The 21,319-nt window shown below is 41.3% G+C and overlaps 1 protein-coding gene across 3 annotated transcripts in view; it reads left to right on the top strand.

Annotated features, from left to right (window-relative positions):
* CDH13 (cadherin 13) overlaps positions 1-21,319 on the top strand; it is a 444,776-nt gene that overhangs the window by 402,316 nt on the left and 21,141 nt on the right. For all 3 annotated transcript variants that reach the window (XM_066327533.1, XM_066327534.1, XM_066327532.1), the window contains one exon: positions 14,017-14,159. In XM_066327533.1, the coding sequence (XP_066183630.1) occupies positions 14,017-14,159 (143 nt within the window). The remainder of the gene's footprint in view (positions 1-14,016; positions 14,160-21,319) is intronic.

The following is a 21,319-nucleotide window of genomic DNA, read 5'->3' as shown; positions in this document are numbered from 1 at the left end:
AGGATGAATGTAGCATTTAAGGGGAGTTTAATTAGACCCTCTGTCTTTACCCTGCATAACAATATTATGCCACATTATGATTTCAACCGTGTCAGCACTCAGAATGAATGGCTGTGAACTGTGAAATTATAGGGCACATTTTTCATGTCACTGACTAAACAATATTGCAGATCTTCTTGAGAAATATAACAATAGGATCCATCAGTCACAAGTTATGCTTGCAGTGGAAGGCAGATCTAGACAATAACTCACTTTGTCATTACTGTTCCCTTCTAGTCTCAGAAAAGGCAGGGTTTTGTCTCTGGGAGAAGTAAAGAGTATCTTGATTATAATAAGTTAGCTATCAACTTTGAGGACACAGTGTGAGGAGTGGTGTTGACGGGGAAGGGGGTGGGATGAATTTTTCTTAATATTTTAAAGCTTTTGAATTCTGGAGTCTCCCTCAGCCGGGTTTGATGGTGTGTGAACGTCTGTGTGTAGCTGCAGCTTTCAGTGGTGCTTTGATAGAAATTTATTTTGGGCTGGTTTATGTGTGTGATCGGAGCTGCTGGCACCAGTGGTGTTTTTACATGACGGCAAAAGCTGAAAAACCAAGCACTGAAGCCCAACTTTTCTGGGAAGATTGGTGCTGCACCCAGCCCTGAATCCTGCTGCGAAAAACGAGTTCTGCTCTCTTTTAAAAATTTCTGAGTTTATTACAAAATAAAATAGACAATTAGGAGACATAAGAGCAAAGGTTCCAGTTGGGGTGCCTCACCAAAAAGCACACCCTTCTCTTTCAATTACTCTGTTTTAAGGATTTGCTGTTTTACCTATGTAATGGATATTTAAACATTCTTTTCTGTTTCAAGTTTCTCCAATCATCTTATTTGATAGATTTATTTGTGGGTGGCTCCACTCTGTCTGGTAACATGGGTCTTGGCTCTTTTTATTTTGATTAAAAACCCCAGAAATTCAGCAGCCTTCCTGCAGGGCCACAAGGTGATTACCTCTCCTCCATAATTATTGGCCTGGTCAGTTTTAGATATCACAAAGAAAAAAAACAGTCTTTTCACTATTCACACTATATCACAACCAGAAAATACATTCATCACCTTTCTAAACTCTCATTAACAAAACACAACACAGCACAATTCTACATACAGCATTCATTCCAATATTTGCCAAAAGCCAACTTTATAATATGCATTTATAACACTGCTGTGAAGGGAAAACGTCTGATTGAGTAATTCAGCACTCGTGTCATTAAAGCAGGTACAGATTTTGGATGGCACTGAGCAAGTTATGGCCATATTTCATTCATTGACCATCTCCAGACTAAGGATAGAATGAATCATTGACGCTCCCAATTCAGTGGGCAAAATTCCTCCTGAATCTGGGACTAGGTTTTCATCTGGGGGCAGGAGCTTTCAGAATTTCTTTCCTGTGTTTACAGCCATTGCTCTGTGGCAAGGCAGCCCCAGCCTGGGCATTTCCAGGTACAAAGGGCCCATCTCCTTCCAGGCTCACTGATGGTTATCCTCAGAGTGGAATTGAAGTTCAGCACAGAAATTGTCAGAAGGTTTAAGCACTCATTTTTACTAAATGGAACTCTGCAATGTTCCTTTAATAGGAAAAACGCCTCGTAGAGTTCAGCTGGAATTTTTCTATTAACTTTGTAATAAGGATGCCAATTTCTGCAAAATAGTTTCTGAGTAAGAGTGAAATTATGCACTTTGTTAAGCAGCAGTAAGCCTGCAGATTCATTCTTGGTTCAAATGTGAATTACTAGGGACTGACTTCCTCCTAATTTTATGACCATTATATTCTAGGTAAATATGCCTATAGAGATATGCGTGCCTGCTCTACACAGAGCCAGATACTTATCATTATCCATGGCATCCCTTGGGTATTTCTCCTCTGGGTATTGCTCAGCACCACATCACCTCAAAGATCCCAACCCTTCCCACCCAGATTTCGTTGGATGCTCCAAACCCTGGAGAATTTTCACACAGTCACCTGTTTTAATGGCTCTGGCAGAGTGCTGTTCCCTCTTTCACGGGGGAAATTTGCCCAAAAATTCTCGCAGCCTAAGTCCCAGCCTCTCTGGAGATCCAGCCCTGGGTCGTTGGTAGCATTTTGCACAAATGCAGCCCCAGCCCTCATCTGGCAATGCTTCAGGACATAAAAAAAAAAGGAATTTTTCTATTAGTAGGGAACAAGGTGTGCAGATTCTGGCCCTGGGATCTTCTAAGTTGTTAAGCAGTGTTTAAAAAGCGTTTTAGCACAGAAAGAAAACAGCACTGTCTCAGTTTTGTGCAGGTCCATGTCAAGGGGTGTTAAGTCAATTGAGTCATGGAAACTGCTGCAGAGTTTAAGTTTTGAAGTGCAAGGAAACAGAAAAAGAAGGAAAAGCCCCTAATGGCTTTAATCTTTGTATAACTGTGCTTTTGAACAAGTCCTTCTTTGTGCAGCCAGGTGAGTCTTTTTTCATTTCATCTTCTGTCATTTCAGGGAGGGAAAAAAAAAAAAAAAAACAAACCAAACCGGATTCTTTCAGTTTTACAGGTTTTGAGGCTTCCAGTTTTGTGTCTGTCAAATCCAGACATTAAAATTGACCTGACAATGATTCTCTGGACCTGCACTGAAAGTGGCAGGCAAAACACTCAGATCCCAAAAGATAAGAGAAAAGAATGTGAGAAGTTTAACTCCTGGGCATCCAACCCAGGGTTAAACAGCATGAAGTAACTGGGAGAAAATAGAATCTTAGGAGACTAAATACCCTCAATTCACAGAGCACTGCATTTGTGTGCACTGAACACAATGCATATCAAGCAGAAAATACAACTATATGTGGCCAAATAGTGGAATACTTTTGGTAAAATGTTTACCTCATTGGTACCACCCTGCAGTCAGGCAAGGCCTGGATAAAAAGTTTATCAGCACTGCCAGGTTGCTAAATTAAGGTTAAACAAGAGACTCTAAATCTTCCATTTCCTGGTTTTTTTCGGTGCTTAAGCCTGCAACATCTAATGAAAGCTCTTTTTGTGACATGAATGAATATTTCTTTGGAGCTTTCCCCTCTAACCTCTTCACATTTTCCATCACTGGCCAGCAGATTTCTTAAATGACACACATTTGTCATGTTGTTTAGTGTGTGTCTGAAGGGGGCTTGGTTATTATGATGATGAACATGATATAAAAATTGTGCTGTGCATGGTAGGTTTGTTGAAGGCAGCCCATCAGAGCAAGCCTTCAGATGTTGCACATAGGATGTGTAACCTGGCAAGAAAGAAGCTTTTTCACCTGCAAAAGGAATTTACTGACTCCTTCAGCATGAACTCACTCACCTTTCAGTATATAAAGGATAATTTTTCTGTAAAGATTACACTCAAATTTTGTATTTCCTTGAAAAACACAGGGGGGTTTAATACATTGTATATTATATATTAAAATACACCTTGTGAATTTTTTTTTTCTGAATATCTGGCAGGCTTTAATTTTGTTCTTCCACTATTAATATTTACTTGTGCAAGAGCAGTTCTGCTTTGCAGTAACATCACTCGGACAAGGGATGTTGCAATGAACATGACAGAATGTGGAATGTGAGTTTTAATGGGTTTATTCAACAAGTGGAAAGCTGCATTTTGTTTTCTAACATCCCTTGGATGTTGGATGTTAGAGATTTCTACAGGCAGAAAGGTGGACAGGGGGGAAAAGCTGCATAGCAACCTCTATCAAAAGGAGCAGCCTGGAACTGATGACTTTAGAAAATAAAACACTAAAGGCATGGTTATGCACAATCCTGAAGCATGATAAGGGCCAGGTGGGTCAGAGATATCCAGGGCTTTGAAGTGAATTTGGACAGATTGAATGAAAGAGCATTAATTAATTTAGTTCCTTCTGTAAGAGCTACACTCATGAAGTACATAGTGTATTTGAAATCAGCTGGTAAAAAGAAAAACAACAAAAAACCACCCCAAAACAAACAAAAAAACAAAGCAACAACAACCCCCCAAAAAACATGCTAAAAAACCCCCAAAACCATAATCAAACCAAAACAAACTAACAAAAAAAAATAAAATACTCTTAATTTAAAAGATATTATTAGCCAGGAATAAATGTGCTTTTTTCTTCACATTATCAGGTGGTAATGTAATTTTTCCTTGGATATTATGTACTCATATTATTGAACATGTTACTGAATTTCTCACCTACCCTTTCCTTTTCTTGTTATTGATGCTACAAGGTTGGAAAGTGTTTTTTTCTTGATGAGTATTAATTCCTCTGGGTCACATAATTCTACAAATCACCAGGAGAGTCCATTTTCTTCCTATGAATTCAGTTCTTTCTAAACAAAGATAAACAAGGGAACTGAAAGGAAAAACACATCAATTTTTGCACTACCAATCCCAAAGTGTCGTATTTTATTTTGTATATAATCTGCTGCTCTTTCACTGTCCTGCAGAGAGTTCAACGTTCATAATAGATGCTTAGAGTTTAACTAGGCAACGAGGAGTTAAATCCTAACTAAGAACTCTTAATTAACTCCTCAATTGCCATCAAACTGTGCCCAAAATCATCCTGGTTGGATTCTGTGTCATCCTGGAGTGGTTTGCCTGGGTTTGGAGCTCCACATCTCTCCTCCCTGAGGGAAACCTTTAACAAGGACACACCAAGGGCTGGAGCCAGGACAGGTCCTTAATTCCAGGGTCACAGCAGGAGTTAGAACAGGCTGGGGTGGTGTCCCCATCCCTGGCAGTGCCCAAGGCCCCGTGGATGTGGCACTTGGGGACAGGAGTCAGTGGTGGCCTTGGCAGTGCTGGGTTAATGGCTGGACTTAATGATCTTAAATATCTTGTGCAATCTTCATAATTCCATGATTCCTTGGCTATTTGTGCCAGCAGGAGCCTGAATGGCCAGCACAGGGCTCTGCCTCTGAACAGCTGATGCCTCAAGTTTTATTTTCATGTATTTCAGGTTCTGAGGTGCCCAGGGGTGCAGCTCTGAGCTCACAGTCAGTGTCACTCAGCTCTGCACAGAGCAGGGACACAAAACAAATCCTTGTCCTGCTGCACACCAAGGACAACTTTCAGCCCCAAAAGCACAAACAGGGTGGGTGAAGGGAGGAACAAGAAGGATGGGACCTCACAGCCTGGAGCTGGAATTGGACAATTAAACCCCAATATGCAAATGGACCAAAACTTATTGAAGTGTGAGACCTCATGACTGGTTGTCCATTTGGGGTCTGTTTTGTGTCCATTTGTGACCATTTTGGGTCCACCTTGGCTGCAGCCCTGGCCAGGCTCTTGTCCTGCCCAAGGTGTACCCTAAAGGCCTTTTAACAAATATCTACTTTATTCTCTGGCTCTGTCCAGTCTCTGCTCCAGCTCAGCCTTCCCAAGGCATCACAGCCCCCTCCTTCAGGGCCCCAGTGGGGGACAGAGGGACAAGCAGTGGCCTTTGTTGGTGCATCCAGGCCATGGTGGGCACAGATGTGCTGGTGGAAGCTCCCAGCCTCGCTGGCAGAGCTCTGCCTGCAGGAACACGGATGGGAATGTGTCCCTGTGCCACCAGGGGCTGGTGGCACCCAGAGGCTGTGGCAGCAGGAGCAGCAGTGGCCCTGCAGAGGCTGGGGGTGCTGCTGCAGCCTCCTGAGGGGTCACACAGCTCTGTAAATCCCCTCTCTGAGATGTCAGTTCTTCGTTCAGCTGCTGCTGTGAACTCCAAACACGAAATATCCTTCTGGGCCTCAGCTCCACACTCAGCAAAGACCACAATAACAGCTCAGGCAGTGCTCTAATGTGAGAAAAACCCCCAAGATTTCAGCCAGGTTTTGCCTGGATCAGGTTCAGCTCAACTCCCAGGATCAGTGTTTTCCTTCAGTGAAGTCTGCTTTCCAACATGGATCTTTGCCACTCAAGATTATGCCTGTCAAACATGAGAACACACTTCTAATGAGCGGATTAGCAGCCGATATCTCACCCAAATGAGGGTGTGCAGGGAGCCCTGCAGCAGCAGCAGCAGCAGCAGCAGCACATTTGATGCTGTGGAAGCAGAGCTGGGGGGACAGTGCTGGTGTCCCCAGGGACAGCAGAGGGAAGGAGCAGGGCTGGGCTGCAGCGTGTGCCAAGGAACTCAGAGGCTTTCCTGAGTCAGCAGAACATGATTTCTCTGCCATCATCTCCGTGTTATAAGCCTTGGGAATAGCTGAGTCTCAGAAATGAGTTCAGCCAGCTCGGGAATGCCCCAGCTCTGTCAGCACAGGAAAATACTGCCGCTGCTTTTCTGCCACTATCAGCTCCTTCACAGGTTTCCTTTCTGAATTGCCATTTCTTGCACAGCCAATTTATTGTGTGTAAAATTTTGTCCTTTCTTGGGCTCCTTTTTTTTTTTTTTTTTTTTTTTTTTTTTTTTTTGGAGGGGGGTGAGGTTTGATGCTAGGCTGAGAAAATGCCAGTGAAAATATTCAAAAATATTCATGCTGGCTCATCCCTTTCAACCCAAACCATTCTCGGATTTCCTCTAGCACTTTTAGAAGTAAAAACTACTACATGTAGTAAAGGATAGGATGGAGAAAAGTCTCTATTAATAACTCTGAGTGCCTTGGGAATAGCCAGGTATCCCATGTGTGCACGTTCAGACTGAGACACTGTGTCTCTTCTGTTTGTGTCATTTGTGAACAGTTTTTCCATCCCAAAGATCTGTCATGAACAGGACATTTTGTTAGCAGGTTAGTACTAAAAGGAAAAAATTCTGTTAATCTGCAGGATTTCATTCCCACAATGTCCCCCTTGGTATTTCATTGTGCTGGGAGAAAGGCCTGTGATAACTCTAGACTTTATTAATAGTTATTTTCACAGTGGCAAGGTGTTATTCCCCATTCCTGGGATATCCAGTGCAGGACTGTTGGTATCCACATTTATATTGGGCTGGAAATCTTTGACAAGTCTTGATGAGAAAAGGCAGCAAAAGAGGCAATAGAGTGTGAAAGAGGTGCCCAGGGGTGTGTGTGCTGCTCTCACTCTGCCCTGAGCACAGACACAAACTGAAATGATTATTCAGCACTTTTTAAATCTTCCCCTTTTGGACATTCATTTGCAGAAACAGATTCCCTTCCTTCTTGGAGAGATGGGTCCCTGAGGGGCTGGGGCTGGGATTGTGTTTGGATGTCCAGGCTCAGGATGTGAGCTGTGCTGGTGTCCCCTGCCCTGCCCTGCCTTTTTGGGAGGTGTTTTTGTTTCCTGTGGCACTTTGGTGTCAGCCAGGGCACAGCTGAGGCTCCAGAGCAATCCCTTGGCTGGGAGCAGCCACAGTCCAGCAGGAGCTGGATGGACCCAGAGAGATTAAAACATCCCAGGCTGAGCCACATCCAGCCTCTTTTCCGCCCATCCCTTAGAACATTTCATTTAGAAAAAGAATTTATTTGATTTTATTTAGAAGAGAAAACCGGAGAAGCTGTAAAATGTGCTATTTCCCACAAAATCTGGCCTTTCAGTGGTGAATCTGCTGGGCTCTTACAAAAATTTCCCAGTTTTTCAAGAGCTACCAGGGCAGTTCTTGGACAGTGAGAGCAGCAAATGGATTTGCAGTGGGAGCAAGAACAGGCACAAAGAACATGCAGAAACTTTGATAGAGTTTTTGCTGCCAAAATCCTTCTCTGGGTAGTTTGTAAAAGACCTCGAAGCTCATCTGAGGCTGATTAGCTTTTGAGGCACAATTGCTACAATGAGAAAACTTTGACTGATTTGCATGTGTTGACAATTATTCGAACAGTAACAACCTGATTATACCAGTGTGTTAGTCCCAGATATGGTGTATTATTCCTTAGCTTTAGGAATAATTCGGATAGTTATGGCCTCTGGCTTCATTTAAGCATAGCCCTAATCACTTCTGATTAAAACATACATAAATGAGTTTGTGGATTTTTTAATTTTTTTTTTGTTTGTTTGTTTTTTACACCTCGGCTTCTAGGGTTTTTGGGTTTTTTTGCCCCGAAGGAGAGAAAACGAGAAAATTAGATTTCAACACAGAGAAATGTTTGAAAGACTGTACAAAAACAATGAAAAATATTTTCGTTTCCAGAACATTTTATTTAACTGCCTCATTATTACCGTTTTATTATTTTGATTTGATTAATTGCTGTAGGTTTTGAGTTTGGATTTCTTTTATTATTCAAACTGCAATGACTCTCCTGTTACTTTCTTCACGTTTACCAAGGGCTTTACCCCATTATTTCTCCACACAAATAACTAATTAGTCAACCATTTTCTCATTTGACACTTCTCAGTGGCGGGGGACTGAAAACTGAAATTCATCCAATTTTTCATCCTGTTTTGATGGTATCATTGGAGATGGGGAATTGTGATGAAAGCCAGCCTGTGAAATCCCTGATGTGATGAGCAAACCGAAGCTGAGATGAGGAATCTTTTAGCTCAGATGGGGTGCGTGGCTTTTGAAGTGCAGGTTTTTGGAGATGCAAACAAGAGCAAACCCTGCAAACCCTTCCCTCAGGCACAGGAACCTCTTCCAGGGCTAAAATCTGAGATCACTGGAACTGTGGTGCCTGTTCAGACAGGATTAACATAAAGCCTCTGCAAGGTTAAACTTGAGCTCCCAGAAACTCCCAGGAATTCCAGGGACACTCTGGGATCACCCAGGAAAAAGCTGCTGAAGGGAATTCCTACAAAAGCTGTGGTGCCCCACGAGCAGAGCTGATGGATTCACTCTGGAATGTGTTCAGGTTATCAGTGAAAGTTGCATTTCCAGTGACCAAAGGTGCACAAAATCACTTGTGGCACAACACTGATTGGGGGCTCTAATCTTTTTTTTTTTTTTAATTGTGCTCTAAGTTGACATTTCTAGCGTGTGAAAATACTGCAAGGCCATAAATCCATTCCATGAAGCTGAAAAATTTTTGCTTTTGCATAAATCCTCAATTTTCAGTGAGTTTAAAACTGCATCTGACCTAACACCTCCCTCAACAGTGTTGCCAGAACATGTGATTTATTTCAGAGTTTAGATTTAGTTAATGATACGTTTATTCTGATTAATAATAATAGTATCGATTTCAGTTAAATTTGCTCTTTTTTTAAAATTATTATTATTATTTTAAAGAATCTAGCCAAATTAACTTGAGCACGTCTGAATCCCTGCAGGAGAGAACTGCAGGAGGCTTTTCACAGCCTGCTGCTTGTGTAGCATAGAGCCACACTTCTGGGGCACTTAAATCCAAATTCAAATCCCTTCATTTCATGTGATATAATGGTAAAGAAGCCTGCCTAGGCTTAGCTTGGTACCTGGAGTGTGTAAATCAAAGATGGAAAGCACAAGCAGAGGACAGTTTAGATTTTATTTTCCTTTCTGACTTTTTAGCAGCACCTTTTGGGTTAACTCTGTGTTAACAGAATGTGGTTACAAGGAATGTGTTTGGGGCAGACACAGTGAGGTTTAAGATCCGCAAAAGGTCTTGAGAACTGTTGGTGATGATCTTCCAACCTCAGCCACTCTGAGATTCTGTAGAATCCCGAAGTCAGACATGCAGACAGCTCTGGGAGCCTTGAGGCTCAGGAATCAGCCTGTGCACATCCACAGCTGGCAGGAAAAGGTCTGGAAAAGTCCTTTGGTGGGGTCACCACTGCTCCCTTCAGCATTTCTCTCACAACCTGGCCTGTAGATCCTGAGATGTCCAAATGCTTGCATTTTGTCTCAATAACTTTGTGTGATGGAGCATTTATGATTTTTTTTTTCCCTTATGTAATCCTTTGGTTGCCTTTTAGTCCTTGCCTGCAATGGAAATTAATTCAGGTAACCCAAATAATGGGTTGTTCTGTTAGGACAGGTTTTATCTCAAGGACCATAAGTTACTGCCCTGCACCAAGTTGTGTTTAGGGGCTGCAGCAGCAGATTTTAGGCGATGGCTTTGTATCTGGGTAAAATATGGAATCCAAACCTCTACATTCACCTGCACCTCGTAATTAATACATTTAATCAATCCATATTGTGCTTCAGTATCTGAAAAAAAGGTGAATCACAAAATAACAGAATGGTTTGGGTTGGAAGAGCCCTTAAAGGTCATCTAATTCCAACCCCCCTGCTGTGGGCAGGGACGTCACCCACTAGACCAGGATGCTCCAGGCCTCATCCAACCTGGCCTTGGAAAATGAAAGCCCACAACTGTTCCAACAACATTCTTCCAATGGCTTTAGTGCCACAAACGTTTTCAAATTAAAAAAAATTCCTCCAAAAAACCAACCAACCAAACAAACAAACAAAATCCCCCCCCAAAAAATAAAAAAACCCCAACCAAAACAACACAATCTTGGAAGCTGCATCAAAATGATTGATTTTATGAAATCAAATGTTGGTGTAGTGACAGAACCTTACTGCAATATACATCAGAGATTTGCTGTCCTTGTTTTCATTTCACTTGGGACAGGGATTGGAGACCCAGCTGTGTAAAGCTGGGAATGTGCAGACAAATAGATAGATAGATATAGATACATATATACATATATATATATATGATATAGATATATAGATATAGACTATATAGTATAGATAGATATAGATGGAATAGATTAGATTAGAGATAGAGATCTATAGATACAGATCTAGATGATACAGATAAAGATAAATATAGATGGTTTTTGCCTTCCCCAAGGCTTATAGCCCAGCCCAACCTGAGAGCAGGAGTACCTTTGTCATCTCCTGGCCAAAAAGCAGGAAAATGGCAGTGTGTCCTCAGTAATGAGTGTGGAGTGTGGTTCAGCTGGAGAATTGCTGTGCTGCAATAAGGTTCCCTTTCTGCTCTTCCTGGTGCCATATGCTGCTGTAATTAGTGCAGGCAAAAGGTAATGAGAGCACAGTGGAGAAGAGGGAGCTCCGTGGGAAGCAGGTTGATCTCTAAAGCTCTGCATTATGTCATCCCTACATAGAGCACAAAGGCAGTTTTAATCCAGATTTTTAATGGTGCACTTATATTTTGGGAAGTTTTTATATTCTCTTTCTCTGAGAAGCACCACTGCTTCTCCAGGCGTGGATATTTGTGCTGTAATTGCTGCACCAGTCTCTCCCAAATACCTGTGAACCTTTTCCCAGGGATAGTGTCTCGTAATTTTTCCACCAGCCTTGATGTAATGCCATTTATAAAATTGAAATTATTGCCATATATCTGCTACTGTATTTTAGTTCTGCACCAAGTGTGTATTTTGATTTGTGTTCTGTTCTGCATCCATAACCTCTCTGTGTCTCTTTGGTTAAGGTGTGCACTCAAACATTGCAGCAGACAATTTCCAGTCTAAAGGAGTTGGTTTTTGCTGCTCACTTTGCTATACCTGGCTTAGACAGGGCCAGGACATGAACTCAGTGCAAGGAGGTCACAGTCAGAGTATGTTACACTCACTTTCCCTTCCCTCTTGTCACACGAGCCCTTGGGAACTGTGAGCGAAGTTTAAAATAAAAAATAAAAAATAAAAAATAAAAAAAAATAAAACCCGATTAAACAAAAAAATCAGAAAACTTACCACAAAAAATGAAATAAACTTCATGAACTACTGCTGCTACTGCTGCTATTGTGCTGCTGCAAAGCAGAATAATACCAAACTAAAGAGTAATTGGCTCACCAGAGCACAGTCCTGTGGACATCTGATCCATCACTGTGCTCAGGGCTGAAGATACAGGAGATACATCTAGAACAGCTCATGTTTAACTGCCCAAAAATGGTCTGATTTTAAAAGCTTCTGTGCAGTGGACAGATCCCACCGAAGTCAAAAGTGGGAAGTGAATCTTTGCAGTCAAAACTTCTATTTTTATCAGGGTTTTTATGACGGGTCTATTCTAAACCTTTTGCTAGCAGAGCCCTCAAAAAATGGAACAAAGAACAATTATCTTAACTGTGCTGCAATATGCTCTTACAATAAGTAAAAAAGGTGGTGGGAAAGACAAAGTACTACTTTTACAATATCCTGTGCCAAATCACAGGTTGTACAATCCAGGTTTTTATTTGCACAGCCAACAGTGCTTTGTAGAGCAATCAGGGAAGATAATACAATCCATTTTACATTCTCATTACTTTAGAAGTGTTGAATCTTCTGAAATGGTTTCAGGGTTAATTGAGAATTTGCAGTTTTACAATAGACGAGGAATTGTTTGGGCTGCCCTTGTTTCATATTTTTGTGCCTACCTTTGTTGCAAAGTTATAAAAACAACAATAAGAGAAGAAACAAAGAAGTGAAATGAAATAGTCATCGGCATTGTTGCCGTTGCAGGCACTCATTTTTGTGGGAGATAAAGCTGAGTTATTGATTAATGTTTAAATGGCTATTAAGAGGAAGGACGTGTTGGGTTGATGGAACATCTCACTGTGCACTAATGCTTCCCTTTGATTCTTTGCCACATATTCCCTAAGGGATAATTTCTGCTCCTGGGGAAGCCAGTGGTGAAACTCTTGAGTTACTTTTCTGCCAGCATTAAATAAGCCAAATATTTTCCCCTCTTCATGTCGTTTTCTGCATAAATTCCAAAAGTTTCTGGTTTCCAAATCTGCTCTTTAACTTATTTTAACATCATAAGAGCTCATAAAGATGTGGCATTTGTCCTGGCTGTATGTGCTGCACTTTTGATGCTCACTCTGACTGCCTGAGCACCAAGAATGCCCCTGTGCACCACAGTCAGGCTCAGAAGCCCTCAGGAAGATTCATTTTCCAAGCCTAAAGCAAAAAAGCAGCAGCCTGGGCAGGGCTGTCTGTCAGCACCTCATTAGAGGCTGGCATCTTATTTCATTTTACCTTTTTTTTTTTTTTTTACCCCCTCAACAATGTGTTATTTTTGTTTATTCCCTCATACTTACACTGATGATATTTTTTTCTTTTTTGCAACATTATCACACAGGACTTTCAGGTGAATTCACTTCCAGGTGAATGCCACTGTGAGGCACTGCCTTGGCACAGACTCATTAAGTAATAACATGTTCCATGTCAATTGCTGGTAATTTAAAATGCCTGTAAAAGGTTGTATGGTGGTTTATGGCCTATAACAATTCACTACAGAAAAGATAAACAGGTTATTATCCCAGGTATTGATTATATGATTGGAGATTTGGTTTAAAATGTTAACACATTTAATTGGAGAGGGAATTGGTGTCAGTTCATTCAGCTCTGGGTTGTTCTGTTATTTAATATATTTAACTGAGTATAGAATTGGACCCTAATTATGAGCATTCTTACATTTATTGCTTCAGTCAGGCAGGGAAGTTCCTGGTGTGTGTAAGCTCCACAACCTCTCTAAACATTTCCAGTTTTGGGGGCTGAATATTTGCGCTGATTAAAGGTGAAAAAAACCCACCAGGGAATTTCATATTGTCGGGGGATCTTGGAGACAGCATCTCCAAACTCTCATTGGGACAACGTGGTTGTGGTTGGATTTAATCAGCAAAAAGAGGAAGCTCCAGATCCCAGAGTGCAGAATAAATGTGTGCAAACAGGGCCGGGTGGAACCACCTCCCCACAGACCTGCTGAATTCTTTGTCTGATTCTCTTTTTGCTGCCATTCCTCACAATTTAGTACAATTTCCAGCTCACCCAAAGTAATGGTAAGAAAAACAAAAGAAAAGAGAAACACTAGAAAAATAATTAAAAATACAACCTCCAGTCCAGCTGGAATTTTGAGTCTGGAGGGATGAGGGCTGTGACAGGATTCCTGAGGTCACTGTGGATGCAGAGGTGCACTGGAAGGGCTCTGGCCATGCAGCACAGGTTTGATGTAATATCCTAAATATTGATTTCTCTGCTAAACTTTGGGACAAATATATATATATCTATTTCCAAAAGAAATGACTCAAGCCTCTCTCTATATCTCCTTTCACCACCTAAGCCTAACACTGACCTGTCTCTAAGGGAAGGCACAAGCTAAAATTGCATTTTTGAAATACTAAGAGATCCACCGGCGAAAACCACTGAGTGCACAGACAAACTCCTTTGCGCCACTGCTTTATGTTCAGGTCTATGGTTTGGTAACAACTTCTGCCCTTCTGTTCAGGTATTCAGTGTACAAGGACCCAGCAGGGTGGCTGGAAATCAACCCCACCAACGGCACGGTTGGCACCACGGCGGTGCTGGACAGGGAATCTCCCTTCGTGCACAACAACGTCTACACTGCCCTCTTCCTGGCCATCGACAGTGGTGAGTACCCAGCTGAGGGAAATCTTTGATTTCCTGCTTGAAACGCTCTGGTCTGAAAGCTGCATGGGTTAAATTAACCAGGAGCAGGAGCACTTTGCTGCTTTTTATCTTCTTTTTCAGCCAGAATCAGAATTAAATGCTTGAGACGGTGTTTCTTGTTCGGACTCAGATGTTTATTAATTGTTATCTATGTTACAGTCTCACAAGCTGTGAGTTGTACAGCACTTCCAGCCACCAAAGTGAAAAATGGAGCCCTATCTCTCTTTCTTCACAAGGCCTTTTAAGGATAAATTGTCAAATTAAGAAATGACACCTCTATTATTTTTACTTTTAACCCCATAACCAACCACCCGTGACCTGCAATGTGGATTTTTCTATCCAGTTACAAAACCCCACCCAGAGCCATGAAGAAGAAGGTGAAAAAGGACTCAGCCTCTGCCCTAAAACCTCCATCTTGCTTTATATATAAATTACTATGTTCTAAACCCTTAAACTCTGAGTTTCCCACCCTGTGATATCACACACTTCTATTCAAACCCCACACCCACAATCCCAGCGCTGTCACTCAATTTTGGGATCCTTTTCCATGGCCTCAGGTCACTGCAGTGTTTGCCTGGGGTCAGTGTCTGTCAGCACAGAAAGGCTGAAATTCTCAGACCAGGGCTCCAGCAGAACTTCTCTGGCCTCCTAAATGTATCAGAGATCATTCTGGGAAACAAGAAGAAAGAGGAATTAACTGAAAGCCTAAATTTTATAACAGTTCTAATTCAGTTTTATACCTCACTCGTTTACTCCTGCGCTAATGTCCTAATGCTAGGTGCAATTAGTCTAGAAGTATTTGTGGAAATGCAATAAATCATCCCAATCTGAGTTAATTTCTTCCCAATATTTGAGCAGTCAGAATGCCTGAGGCACTTAAATACCAATATCAGCTCATCCTTGATATGCTGGATTGTAATCTATTCAATACAGTGACAGTGACAATAAAAACATAACTAAACCCCTGGTTAAAATGCAACAATTTTTTTTTTGTATCTTGTCTGTACTAAAGTTCCTTCTGTCAAAGAGAATCCAAATTAAACTATCTGGGGAAAATTCAGTGAGTGACTTTGGACCAGAGGAAGAAAGAGAAAATCCCGAATGTTCCAAATCTCCCGAGCTAAAGGCACAAAATAAATAAAAGATTTGCCTGTAATATAACAGCTAACACTTTTTCACAGCTGCAGTTGGTTTAGCTCTGGTGATGAATTGTAAAATGCTCTTTTTAAGAGAGTAATTCTACATTTTTGTAAGCACATGACTCAGGGAACATTTGCAGGGCCTGACAGGAGAAAGAAAATATCGCCTTAAGTATAAGAGAAAAAAAAATTCTGCTGAGGTGATGATTTACGTATACATTAATATCCATATTTTCCTTAGGAAATTTGTGGGGGGGAAAATGTAGTACTAAACATATTTCTGTCTTTTGCTTGGTACTAGATTTTTTTTTTTTTAATGCATCTTAAAATCAGGTGCACTGGGAAATGTCATCTCACAAGGAAAGTAAAAGTTTGGGATATTACTGAGGGGTTACCCAAAGGACAAAGGTGTGTTTTAAAGGTGAAGTCAGATATTGTCAAAGAGAGGAGATGGAGAAAGGAGATGAGTGGTTTTGACTGTGGCAATCAGCCTGAGTAATGTGGATTTTGGGGGACACCTTCATGCTGCAACTTTGGCCTTGCTCATTTATTCCAAGTCCAGAACTTCACTGCTTTTAATCTTTTAATTCTCAGGGTTTGTTTTTTGTTTTGCTTTGGGGTTTTTTTTGGGTTTGTTTTGTTTTGTTTGTTTGTGTGTTGTGGTTTTTTGGGTTTTTTTTTTGGGGGGTGTGTTTTTTGTTTGTTTTGGTTTAGGTTTTTTTGGTTTTTGGGGTTTTTTGGGTTTTTTTTGGGTTTGTCTGTTGCTGTTGTTTTTGGAGGTTTTTCCCCCATTCTGGAAAAATGTGAGAAGGGAAAGCTGTGAGAGAAAAGGAATCCTGTTCACTTGGAGTTCTGAGCCAGCAGCTGATTCCTGCCCCTGTAACTGTTTATTTGTGGTTGTGCAGCTCTGTCAGTGCAGGAGTTCATCTTCTCCAGCATTATTGACTCCTGTGCATGCAATGATTGCAAACCACACGTGTGCACTTAGGCCTGCCATGCTAAGGTGTTAATAATGATCATTTCAGGGCACTTCCACTCCTGCAAGGGAGTGGGAATAAACAGCAGAATTCAATTAGCTGATATTAACCTTGTGCCCTGCATCACCTCTGGATTAATTACCAGGCAGCTTGGGGAGCACATTAGACTTAGAGATGGGTTGGGAAGTGGGAAAATTTTCTGCTGGTCTGGATGAATAACTCACTAACTTACAATAATCCTACAGTAATTCAACCAAAACCAAAAATAGCTATTGCTATTGCGTTACCAATAAATACAAATAAACAAGCTGTATACCAGGAGAGGGGGAAATGCATGAAATGGGTTTGTAGAGGGTTCTTAAAGCCTGACACAAGGCTCACATCTCACATTGTGCATCTGTGTGCAAACGTGGAGATAAAAAATGCTCACTTAGAAATGCCATGGAACAGGACTGACGTTGTTGAGAGAGAAATGGAACTAGAAAAATGTTTCAAATGATGACCTTGCAAACAGAGTGGATGCTTTGGGGAAATAGAACTGTGAAAGATGTGTCGTAGCAGGAGCCACAAGGGGTGATTTTAGATTATTGACTTTAAGGCATTTACAGGATTGTATGAAAAAAGCTGATAGGCCAAGAAACGTTTATAATGTGTTGTAATTAGGAAATAGTTTGGCTTCTGATTGAAATAGCATAAATTATAACATCTCTACTGTCTCATCCTTCACATGGGACTGAAAATAAAATAGAAGTTTCTGAAATACCTCTCAGTTCCCTCATCTTTAGTCCATAAACCAACACTCTGTGGCTAAAGCAGCCAAGGAAGAGTTGACCTGAACAGTTTGTGGCTCTGCCTTGTCCCCTGCAGGGACAGCTGGGGTTGACAGTATCCCTGGGAAGTGTTCCCAAACTTGTTTCCAGGCCACTGACAATGTGGACCAGCACAGCTGGGAGACCCACTTCATCCCTCCAACCATCAGAGCTAACGTCCAACTTGAAATACTGCACTAGATGGGAAGCCAGATCACGGGAGAATGATCTGAGATGAGTGCAGAATTATTTCAGGACTCTAAAAGAAGGTTATGTTAACTTAAACAGGGGGAAAAATCAGATTGGATGTCACTGTCTGTGTCTCTTTAGAGCAGCATTGTCCACAGAGTGCAGATCTCCAGGTTAATAAGTGGAGCCTAATACCAGTGAGGACTTCTCAGGGAGAGGGCAGCCAAAGGTAGGATTAAGAATTGCCAAATGAAAGAGGGTAATAAAGTGAAAATATAGAGGCATTTCCAATAGAGCAAGTCATTTGCTTGGCCCAACAGACTTGTGGTGAAAAGGGAGGAGAGGTGAAAAAGAAATACTTGAGCAGAAATTCAGTTTTCAAATGTGTTCAGTGGAGGTTTATATTTCCTATCTCAGCTTATCTCTGAGTCCAATCTGAGCTGTGCTGGCACAGGCACTGAGGGAGTTTGAGCTGCCACAGGCTTTCCTTTCCTTTCCTGGAAACACAGAGAGCTCAGGCAGTGCCCAGGGCAGAGCCCAGCAGTGGGAACTGGAGCCCAGAGCAGCTCCCAGCAGAGCAGGCACTGCAAGATCTGTGATAACCTTAAACAGAATTTATAGTAAATCACTCTAAAATCATATAAAGCCCTGTACCTTAGACATATGCTAAAGCATAAATACGAATACTATTCAGTGTTAGAGCATTGGAGTTTATCTGCTTACAGAAAAGTTCTGTTGTCCCGTTGTGTTCCACGCTCACCTCTTTATAAAATGACCTTATGGAATGAGTGAAAACTGGAGTGCTGTCCTGGGTGAGGAGTGGAGACAGCTGAAAACAAACTCCACAGTGATCCTTTTTCCATCTCCTTTTGCTGATGTCGGTATAGAATCTGTCATCAGCTCCAGCAGGCACCGACTCCTTGTCATTACACTTCAGTGCAGGGAGCAAGTGTCAGGGCATTTTATTTTTTTATCTGTAAAGAGTTGGATATTTCTGTCACAAGTAAAACCTGGAGCTTTGTGCTTGGTAGTTCTTTGTATAAATCCGTCACATCTTTATCTTTTTTTGGGACATCACAAAACTGGTCCTTACCAGTAGGACAGGAACAATGAAAGGGGCATAGGAAATGGAGTCACTCCACTGCAGGAAATAAGTTAGATCTTTATGAGATTATTTTTTGACCTTTATGATATTATTTCTCAGCATTATCTAATTAACTGCAGCTCGAGGTGGTAAAGTATGAATTATGTTATTCCTGATCTAAACAGTTCCTGTATCTTCCCAAACACACTTGAAACAATGTGTAACAGCAAATTTTGATGGAAACAATGTTAATTTATAGATAATAATTTTTTGACCTTTTATGGGGGCGCATTACACTTTAAAAAGGACTTTTTGGAAGAAATATCCTAATTTTCTCAGTACATTTGATTTCAGTAAAAGGTCAACGCAGTGTCTTTAGAATTTCAAACTTTTTATTAAAGACCTGTGTGAACGTAGAGTCTCTGGCCTATTAAAGAAGAAATTAAACCCTGATAGAAAATACCATGGAGCAGAGTTAACACACTGAAGTGCCACGACCTGTGTTTAATCATGAGAATGAGCTGATAATGGGGCAAAGTCAGGTTTATGCAAACTCGGGAAACATCAGAGGTTTCATTCAATTAACAAAAGTGCCAACAATGGTGATCATTTTATTTCCTGGGTTTAGCACTCTAATCACTGAACCCAATGCATTGTCACAGCATTATTGGAAGATTTTTTCACCCATGTGAAACACAGAGGAGAAATTCGTTTGGGTTTGAGGAACCCGTGTGGAAATTCCAAATGTGCTCTGTGACTGTGTTGTGGTGTCACCCTGCAGATTCCATTATTCACTGCAAATTTGGGATGAGGATCACAAAGCACAACAACTGGATGTTTTTCTCATTCAGCCACGCTAGAAACTCTTTTTTTTTCTCCTGTATTCTGAGAGTTCGAGTCACAATCTAGAAGAAGTAAGGGAGGAGGAAACCATGGCTGGAGGTGAAGCTAAAAAATACCTGGAAAATGTGTGAAATCTTTAAAAGCTAAAATTAGTTTCTCCATTTCCTTCTAGAGGCATGAATGATAATTTATCCCCAGATTTACCTCACTTCTGCAGCAGTCACTCTTTTCTGTTGAATTAATATCCCATTGTGTAGCCTTTTTCTATCTCTTTAAAAACAGAATCTTTGGTTATTTTTTGGTTGCTTGACTCCTGGAAAACCCACCTGTGTTGTCCAAGGCTGTCACCTGGTGACAAATAATGACACACTGATCTTGCTGGTTGGGTTAAATGCAAACTCAATTTGGACTCCACTTTTCTCATGCCACCCCAGTGGGGTCCCAGCTAAAGCCAGGGAGAAATGTTCTCCCAGAGGGAGAGTCTGCTGCAGTGTGAGCATCCATCCCACCTTCCCTCCCTGCCATTCCTATCACCAGGGAGCTGCTGAGACAAAAACTGGGAATACAAGAACTTCTGCTGCATTAAACGAAGAGAATGAACTTCTGCTGCACTAAATGAAGAGAATGAACGCCATTAAATGTCACTTTGGTTATGAGTTTTGGGTTTGCCTGGGGCTACACTGGCCAGTTTAAGAAAGAACAACTTGGACCTTGCTTCTCTGACTGGGGCCAGTTGCACTGGTGAGCTGTGGCACTGTTTCAGGTTTCCTGAGCAAAATGAAGAAATAGTCCATCAGGTTTTCATTTTCTCCCGTGTTTCCAAGGAGCAGCTGAACCCAAGCAATCCTGAATCCCATTTATTGTGCAGGTCTTGGCACTGCTAATCATTAGAAAGGAAACTTATTATTCTGTGCTCTGTGTGATGAGCAGGAGCACACAACACCAGAGCAAGCCGGAGTAACAAAGAGATGTGTGGCACTTTGCAATTAGAAAACTTCTCCTTACATGTATCTAACCTGTCTTCTCACTCCATGATGTATGTAATTAAATTACCATCGATTGATTCCACCTCAAACACGCTATTTTTGAAGAAATCAGGCAATTAGTTACCATGGCAACCCAATTAAGCCAGTTTTATACCCCTTATCTTAATTGCTGTATTAATTGAGAAGAGAAAATAAATTGAAGACTCATCCTTTTCTTGCCATTTTAGATTTCAGTAAAATATGAATTGCACAGAAAATATTGTTTTAATTTGTCATCATGGACTCATGATTAGAAAAAGAAATTAGAATGCTGAAAACAGTGTTTAAGACGGATGGCATATGTCAGTAGCAATTTGATATGCTGAAAGAGCTGTGCTCTTTTGAAATGTAATTACTCAAAACCAGGAGCTGCATGTATTATCCGAGGGGATGAATGAAGGGTTGTAACTTGGGGGAGATTATTTATTTTATCTATTTTACAAAGCATCTATGTGTTAATATAGATGGAAAACGGAGAGGAAATTTGGATTCACGGGGAATTAGGGACAAAATGTAAGCATATGGCTTTGGGGAGAGCAGTTCTGTGAGCAGCTCACCCAGATTTTGGTGTCTTCCCCCTCTGCTGGTTCCATTTGCTTTGGCTGAACTACTGGTGGAGTTCATCCTGAACACGGAATGTGATGGAACAGAGCTGTCTGCACGGGATCCCTGCCTGCAGGGAGGGCACTGCTGCCAAAGCTGCACACACAGATTTGCTGAGCAGAAAAACAGCATATGGAGGGGAAAGAAAAAACCCAGTGTGAGGGATGAGACAGAAATTTGTGTTTAGATTCTCAGAGCAGCATCATTAGAAAGCATGAAAAGCACTGTTCTCAGAGTCCTTGTTTGAAGAGCAGGGTGTGAGCCGTGTGACTTTACACTAATAATACTGATATTATTCTGAGCAGCTTTTCATTAAGGTTTAAGCATTAAAAGTACACAAAGTATCTTTTTCTAGAACATTTCTTTTCAAACTATTTTTTTTTTCGACTGGAGGTAGCAACATGGTCATTTACGCTGGCAGCGCTAAAATCCAATTTAAAATCCACATTTCC

This window comes from Sylvia atricapilla, chromosome 12 (genome assembly GCF_009819655.1).
Source record: "Sylvia atricapilla isolate bSylAtr1 chromosome 12, bSylAtr1.pri, whole genome shotgun sequence".
NCBI classification, from domain to species: domain Eukaryota; kingdom Metazoa; phylum Chordata; class Aves; order Passeriformes; family Sylviidae; genus Sylvia; species Sylvia atricapilla.
Note: the sequence above shows the minus strand (reverse complement) of the source record. Positions and strands in the feature narration are given on the sequence as shown.